This window comes from Vitis riparia, chromosome 2 (genome assembly GCF_004353265.1).
Source record: "Vitis riparia cultivar Riparia Gloire de Montpellier isolate 1030 chromosome 2, EGFV_Vit.rip_1.0, whole genome shotgun sequence".
Classification (NCBI taxonomy): domain Eukaryota; kingdom Viridiplantae; phylum Streptophyta; class Magnoliopsida; order Vitales; family Vitaceae; genus Vitis; species Vitis riparia.
In genome coordinates, this window is record NC_048432.1 from 13,189,153 (window position 1) to 13,197,748 (window position 8,596).

At 31.4% G+C, this 8,596-nt stretch overlaps 1 protein-coding gene across 1 annotated transcript; it reads right to left on the minus strand.

The window, feature by feature from the left end:
- Positions 1–1,690: 1,690 nt before the first annotated feature.
- LOC117930491 lies at positions 1,691–2,035 on the minus strand. Its single transcript, XM_034851142.1, has one exon. The coding sequence runs from the start codon at positions 2,033–2,035 to the stop codon at positions 1,691–1,693; it is 345 nt and encodes a 114-aa protein (XP_034707033.1).
- Between the last annotated feature and the right edge of the window lie 6,561 nt (positions 2,036–8,596).

Genomic DNA, 8,596 nt, shown 5'->3' on the forward strand with positions numbered 1-8,596 from the left:
GATAATGTTGGTGCAACAAATCTCTGTTCCAATCCAGTCTTTCACTCGCGCATGAAACATGTTGCCCTCGACTATCACTTTATCCGAGAACAAGTTCAAAATGGTTTGCTACGAGTGTCACACATCTCTGCCTCTGATCAACTCGCCGATGCTCTTACCAAACCTCTTGCTCGTCCTCAGTTTGACTCACTCAAGGCCAAGATTGGACTTGCTCCACGGCCGTCCATCTTGCGGGGGCATGATAAGGATATACAATCAAGTTGAGAAAGTCAAGGGAGAAAATCAAGGGATTTCCACGTTTGAATATCTGCAGTTATACCATTTATTTAGATAGTTACTCAATTTGTTTTGTTTCCTATTTCTTTGTAATTTATTTAGATAGTTACTCAATTTGTTTTGTTTCCTATTTCTTTGTAATCAGTTTCCTATTTTCGTGCTCATGCAATCTGTATATATGCTAACCATATCAATGAGAATCATAAGCCATAATTCTTCAATCTCTCTCTTCCAAAAATCCTTTATCTGCTCCACTGCTCCTTGCTCAGGGAAGATGTCATCACCTCAACCACCACCATGGCGAGTTGGTGGCGTCTTCTACACACGTCTCAGCATGCAGCTTCATGGAAGCTGTGCCCCACTTCAAATGAAAAAAACTCCAACTCCCCCGGCTCTTCCCGATCCAAAGAGAGGTGGTAAAAAAGAAAAAATAAACCTTTGGTCCATTAAGGGTCTACAACAGGTTATATTGATATTATAAGAAATACATTGGATTTGAAAATAGTTTCAAATCTACCATATTTAAATTAATATTTTAAAAGAATGGTATTTTTTATCAAAAATCCCTATTCAAGCCAAAGAACCACATCCCAACAAGACCAATCACGTTCAGAACCCAAAGATTTAGAGGCTAAGGGTCTGTTTGGTTCGATGGTGTCATGTTAAAGTATGATTTTCTCTGTTTTTGTTTTTGTCGTTCATTACCTCTACAAAGGTGGAAATAATATTACACGACCGTGTATATGAAAGGTGTTGCATATTTTTGTGGACAAAGGAAATAGAATGTGATTAAAAATATCATATTTTTTTTATATTTATTTTTTAATTAATATTGAAAAAAATAATATTTGTTTTATTAAAATCCTTTTTTTCTTTTCATTCATTCGCGTGTACAAGCTTCATACAAACACACACACTAAATAAAAAAAGGTTGGAAGACAGAAAAGACCGGCATTTAATGTTCCTTTTTTTTTTTTTGATATCTCTTTGTATGGGAATTTATTCTCCTTTGCATATAAATGGGGGTATAAATAGAAAATTGAATACATTTCTTATTTATTTATTTTTGTTGCATTTGGTTGGAAAATATTAATTTTTTTTTAGTTTTTATTGTCTAAAAATATTTTTTTAAGTGTTCTTACTTCGGTTTTTATTTTTAACTTTTAAAAAACAATTTTCATTCTTTTCAAGAAAATTTTGAAAACACTAAGGGTCTGTTTGGTTTAGGAATGGCAACGGGGCGGGTTCGGGACGGGTCGCCCCCATCCCAACTCCGCCCCGTTTATTCAAAACAAATCCCATCCCCGTCCCATTTAAAAAATCAAACGGGGCGGGGCGGGGCGGGACGGGTATGATAAATTCCCATACCTGCCCCGCCCGCCCCGTTTTTTTTTTTTTTTTTTTTTTTTTGAATTCATAACTGAAACAGCTGCTGCCCCTCCTTCACGTATTGCCACAGTGCCGCCGCGATCAGATCTCCGACTGTTGAATCCGGCGACATCACAACCTGGACTGGCCCTAAACTCCTCTGAACGGTGAGATTGAGCAGCAACTTGGTCAATCGTGGCCCTCTCTCCGGCGACAGTCCAGAGACACTCCTACCTGAGAGCAGGTCCAGCAAGGTCTTTGGACGGCGAAGCTCCGCCTGCGGGGTCATAGTCATCGGAATACTGGAGTGGAACGACGACGATCTCTGGGCCAGCTTCCCCTTCAGGTTCTTCTCTTCCTGTCCTCTTCGGTGAGTCTTGGAAGTAAACATGATGATAACAGTAGAATTTTAAAAGTGCGGGAAGGAAATTTCAATGAATAGATTATCTCAATCGGCAGTAATGGAAGAATCTGAGGTGAGGGAAGCCAAGAAATGGAGAAGAGCTGGTGCTCTTTGGTTTCCGGCGACAGGAAGCCATACCCAGAATGGTGGAAGAGTGAATAAAAGAAATATTAATCGGGGCGGGGCGGGGCGGGGTGGGGGCATACCCGAACCCGCCCGAACCCGCCCCGGGTTTTTTAAACAATTCCCAAACCCGTCCCAAACCCGTTTATTTAAATTTAACCCCGTCCCATTAGGGGCGGGGCGGGGCGGGTACCCGAAAAAACCCGCCCCATTGCCATCCCTAGTTTGGTTGCTGTTTTTGAAAACTGTTCTGGAAAACAGTTTTTAAGAACAGTTTTTGGTGTTTTAAAAAAAAAAATTGTGTTTGGGAACTGAATTTTAAAAAACAGTTTTTGTTCTCAAAAACAAAAAAACATGTTTAGTTGAGTTAATAAAAAAAAAATTAGAATAAATAAAACAAAAAACACGTTTGAAAGATGTTTTTTTTTTCTTTTCTAATTAATAAAATATTTTCTTCAAGTAATTTTATATTATAAATTTATAAATATTTTTTAGATATATAGTTCATTTAAATTAAAAAAATTATTTATTTTATTAATTTTAAAATAAAAATAATTTTTATATTTTTTTAAAATAAATCAAACATAATAAAATCATTTTTATTAATATTTTTTTATTTAATCTTTAACTTTATGAAAAATTATAGCATATTCTTAAGTTGAGATAAACTTGTTATCGTGATTTGTTAAGTTTTTTTTTATCTCTTCTCTCAAAATAATGAAATGACCTTTTCTCACTCGGGCATCAAGAAGCCCTTTTCTGAAGCCCTTTTCTGAAGTTGCCCTCCAGACGAGAAAATCCCTAAAAAGGCCCTATTTTCCTCTGCCACTCTCAATCCTCCCAGGTACTAATCTAATCTTGTTATTTATTTTTATTTTTTTGCAACCCCGTTTGATTCCCAAGAAAATCCATGCCCGTTCAATTTCTGGGAAAATTCATCCTCGTTTGATTTCCGAGAAAATCCATGCAAAACCCCAAGGAAAACAAAAAAAATTGCTTTTCTTTTGCTCCCTGTGTTTTCTGGATCCGTTTTAGGGGTCTATTTGCTATTGTGCCATTGGATTTAAATTTCACGAGCCCTGAATCAAAACTGAGAAACGGGAAAAATCAAGAAAGAGGCGACGCGACTGTGCTGGAGAAGAGATGAGAATGGGAAGAAAAAAAAAAAAACACGGAGAATAGATTGTTTTTTTTTGTTTAATTTTGTTCTGTAAACAGTAAAAAAAACGAGGAAAACAACATTTTGTTGTTATCTAAACAGTGCCATTTTGAGAACATGGGAAACAACAAAAACAAAAATGACTCTCTCAACCAAACGAGTTTTTGGTATTTTTTGTTTTCAAGAACAGAAAACAGTTCTTGAAAACACTAAACAAACAGGCCCTAAATTGTTGTTTTCACTTTTTTTTTTTCATTTTTTGAGCTCAAATTTTTATAGAAAATGAAAATGAAAAAACACCATCTAAACAATGGCAAAAACAGGAACTTTTCCTAATAATAAGCATGGATGAATTTTAGAAATAGTTAATGATAATGGTAATGGACATAGGATTCAAGTACACCCTCCGTGTGCTCATGCGCTCATGCGCACGAACTTCGAGTATACACAACGTGTGCTCGTTAAAACGAATAATGAGTAGGAACCATTCGTGGACGATCTTGAAAGGAATATTCTCTGTTATGGACACGTCTTTTAAGACATGACACGCGTCCACCTCAGGTTTGTATAAAAAGAAAGAACTGAAAGGAGACTCTAGAAGGCAACTTTTTCCACTACAACAGTAACCTTGTTATCATTCAATAAATTACGTAATTTTAGGCTCTAATCATTTTTTGTCCCACTAATGCAGAGAGGTGGCCCTTCGTCCTAGGAGGGAGGATGGGTCCGAGAAGGTGGTGGGAAAAGGCTCCTTCCGCTTTTGGAATTTTATCGAATTATTTCTCCTTTTTTTTTACATGTGGCATTGTCTTGCAAGTTACAGCATCAGCCTATGCTAACCAACCATAAATGTTGCCACATAGGATATTAAATCATGTTTTTTAAAGATAAAAAAATTAAACCATTGCAATAAGAGAAATATCGGCAGTGAATGATCAAAAGCTACTTCCAATCCATATTTTCAATTTAATCATGTGTTGCCACGAAGTTTCAAAGAATTTTCCTAAAATTTTTTTTACACGACTCCACCCACACCATGCCCCCACCTCGGTTTAGAGACATTGACTTAGCTGTGGAAATTTAGTCCCCAAATGGAAATGTAAAACTAAAATGATCATGGCTTGCCCACCAGCTCTAGGCTGCTGATTACTGTTTGATAACAGGAAAAATGCCAAATCCATTTATTTTTCATTTTATTGTTTATTAGATATGAGAATAATAATAATAAAAAAACATTCTTATACATATAAAAATATTTTTTGTTAAATTTTATTTTATTTTTTAAAATTATATAACATTATGATTCATCTTCAACTCTATTTCTATCCTCGTTCTTATTTTATTCAATTAAATAAAACATTATCTTAATGGATGCTTAATAGTTTTTAATTACCAATTTTCTTAAAAATTTAATATTAAAGAGAATTATGGATTCTTATCCAACATAAAGAAATATACGAAACCTCCTCTGTATGAAAGCAAATTTTGATATCATGATAGAATTACTAATTTTCTTAAAAATTTAGATTTATAAGATTTACATTTAATATGTAAATCATGTTCTTAACAAATATAAGTGTCTAAATAAAATGAAATGAAATTATGAAAATTTAGTTGATTTTGCAAAATATAATATATAATTTAATTTTTTTTTTCCTATATTAGATTATACATGTACCATAAAACGTTAATCCATATCTATGGGCTAGCCCTATCTAATGATTTTAGCTTGAGTGGGGGAAGTCCCACCGGGTCGGCCCTGGGGGCGCGCAATCTAAGGGTGGGGCGCCAGTCGGCGCAATCTGACGATGAGGTGGCGGTTTGACGCGAAGCCACAGTCACCTGTGGTGGCAACCACATCACGAATCCAACACCGACCTTTTTGAAAAGGACAAGGAAATTTTGGAGATTTTGACAACCGTCAACATCAATCAACTTTTACAATAACAATCAAAGGCCGCATGAGATTGGGACAGTTTTAACCACTTCCCCATATGAACAGATAGACTAATCCCGATTCAAAGATAGGGGGTATTTTTGAAATTGCATGTAGAGACTGCCCCTATGAAAAGATAACCATATAAGTAGTTAATAAGAACTTAACAGGTATTATTTTTCATGATTTAGTTAAACTAATCATAAAAAATAGGTATGAAAAAGGTTGAGTGAGCAAGAAAAATAGGTATGAACGTCGCTCACTCTCCCTTTCATTTCTTAAAATAATAATAATTAAGTTTACCATGGCCATGAATCATGTTAATTATTTTCTTAGTGATTAAGAATAAAAACATTGAATATGGAGTTTTTGATAAAAAAAAATAACTTGATTCTTTAATGATATGTTTTGTTCCCGAAAAATGCTAAGAAAAGAAAAAAATATATAGAAAAAAATGGTTTTATTTAGTTTTAAAAAAATATAAAGAAAAATATTTATTATTTTTTAAAAAATAATAAGAAAAATAAGAGAAAAAGGGGGGGGGGGGGGGTTGGGAGGTAGGGGGTGGGGAATAGCATGATATTGGCAACGGTTGGGAATAGTATACTAATCGTAAGATCTTCTTCCAATATGATTTCTGCAATTCCCAAAACAGGAAAAAATAATTGTGGCACTGATGAGTGATTAGTGCACCAACTTTTTTAATTAATGAGCTATTATTTCCAAATATGCCCATACAAAATCAAAAGCAAGGACGATAAGAAGGTGGTATGAGAAGGGGTAAGATTGTCTTCCACCAGGTGGGTCCGTCCTTGGAATGCATGCACGAAAGTAATAGAAAAAAGAAAAAGAGAAGAGAAGGAAACACGCAGCACAAAAAACACATGGCAGCATACGATGACTTGAAGAAGATGGCTTTCTTTAGTAGACATGGACTGAAGCGATGCGGCTATTTGTCTCTCTTTGCTCATGTGAGAGAGTGTCGAGTGGGTAAGCGTGGAATCACCCTCTCTCTCTCTCTCTCTCTCTCTCTCCTCTCTTTTTCTCTCCAGTTTAACATGGTGTAATCCCACGTAGGAATATTGGGTTACCATTGGAATCCACTATTGCAGTTATCCAAGAGAATTTTATATATATATAATAATGATAATTCAAAAAATAATTTCAAATCTACTACACCTTGAAAAAATTTAATTGAAATTTTGTGAAGTCTTGCTTTTTTTTGGAGGGAGGATGGGTGGGAAAAAGGCTCCTTTATGGAATTTTGTGATGTTATTTCCTTGCTTTTAACACGTGGTACTGTCTTGCAAGTTGCAATATCAGTGTATACCAAGTAACCACACAAATGTCGCCACATGGGATATTAAATTATATTTTTATTAAGAAAAATAAAACCATTGCAATAAGACAAATAAGTGTATTAATTTGCGACCAATGATCAAAAGCTACTTCTTATCCATAACTTCAACTTAATCATGTGTCGCCAATCGCCATGAAGATTTCAAGAATTGTCCTTTATTTTTATATTAAATTTTTAAAGTTTTTGACACGGTCCACCCACACCATGCCTCAAGGCCCCTACCATAAGAAGACCACCTCAATTTAGACTTAACATCGACTTAGTCGGGGAAATTTGGTCCCCATATGGAAAAGAAAAATGACTTAGCTAGAAATGCCAAATTCATTTTTATTTTTCATTCAATTGTTTTGTTTGTGTTTTTTTAGGTTAGTCTTTGTTTTTTCATACTCTTAAATCGAACAATGAGAAGTTAAGTGCAAAGGCATAAGAGTTCACTTTTTTTTTTTTTTTGTAAGAGAGAGTATTTTTAAGCATTATTATTTTGAAATCAATTTTAAACAAATGCTATGTTTGGTTCTTAAAAAAAATGTTAAAAAAAATAGTTTTCTCATATTTCGTTTTACTATGTAAAGTAGAAAATTTTTGATATATAATTAAAATTAATTAAAAATTTATGTATTTTTAAATTATTTAATCTTTATATACTAAAGAAAAATAAATATAATGAGTTTGAATAAATATATACAAATGATTTATTAACTTTAAATATATTTTTTATTTTTCTTCACTTTTCATTTTCTTCTACTTTTCCTTTCTATTTTTTTCCCTTACATTTTCTCTCTAAAATTATTTTTTAAAATATTTTAATTCAAAAAATATTTTTATACCTATTAGAGTTTTTCAAATAATAAAAAATAAAAAGAAACTTTGTACTCAAAAAGAATAAATTTAATTTAATTCTTCTCACGCATGCAATATCTCAATTTATTTTTTTATTTCAAATGTAAAATTTTAGTATTATTATGACTTTTCTAATAATGTTAAAATTTGGTAATTTTGTTTGACATTTTATTAAATAATTTTTTCAATTGTATGTTTTCTTTAATTTTGAGTTTGAATTTTTATTTCTTTTTTACTTTTGAGACTTAATTAAATAATGTTTAATTTAGAAATAAATTATTACATTGTATTGTCAAATAATAGAAAATTTTAAGTAAAAAATCTCATTAGTAGATTCTATAGTCGGGTATTTTAAAAGAAAAATTAAGTTTATAAGAGAAAGATTAATGAAGCCATTCACATATTACAAATATTTTAGAATTAATTGATTAAAATGAATGAAATGACTTAAATTTATAAATCTAATACTTCTCATCTTTAGTTTTAAAATAGAAGTTAATTAAAAGTGAGAACATTTTTGTCAAAGGGATATTTTTTAGGTAAAAAAGAAAAATGGAAAAAAAGATAGGTGATCGTTTTGCTATGTTTTCTAATGTTTATTTTTAAAAAATATTTTTAAATTAAAGAATAAAAGATTATTTTTTGGAGTTTTACATGTTTGACAAGTTATTTTTAAAAACAAAAAACAAAAAACTTGTTTGGATAAGTTATTAAAAATAATTTTTCTGTTTTTATTTTGTAGAAATATTATCAATTTAATTTATATAATAATATTAATTAAATTTAATTCATGTCTTATTAAAATAAAAATAATTTTTTAATTAAAAAATAAATAATGATTAGTAAAACATAAATAGTAATATTATAATAAAATTATAAATTTTATTTTGTCATAAAATAATTTACTATTTTAGTATATGTTAGAAAAATAAAAATATTAACATATTCTTTCTTTTTTTTCTTTGTTAAAAATGAATAATAATTATTTTAAAATAATAATTATTAATAATATTTTATTGAAAAAAAAAACTTTTTTTAACATGTAAATGAGCCAAGTTTTTCATTACATTCACACATTTAGTATTCAATTATGAATATGATATTCTAAAATGGTTTGATTTAATTTGTAAT

What these genes read in the sequence shown, in the direction of transcription:
- LOC117930491 (XM_034851142.1), bottom strand. Translation starts at nt 2,035, where the DNA reads ATGTTTACTTCCAAGACTCACCGAAGAGGACAGGAAGAGAAGAACCTG.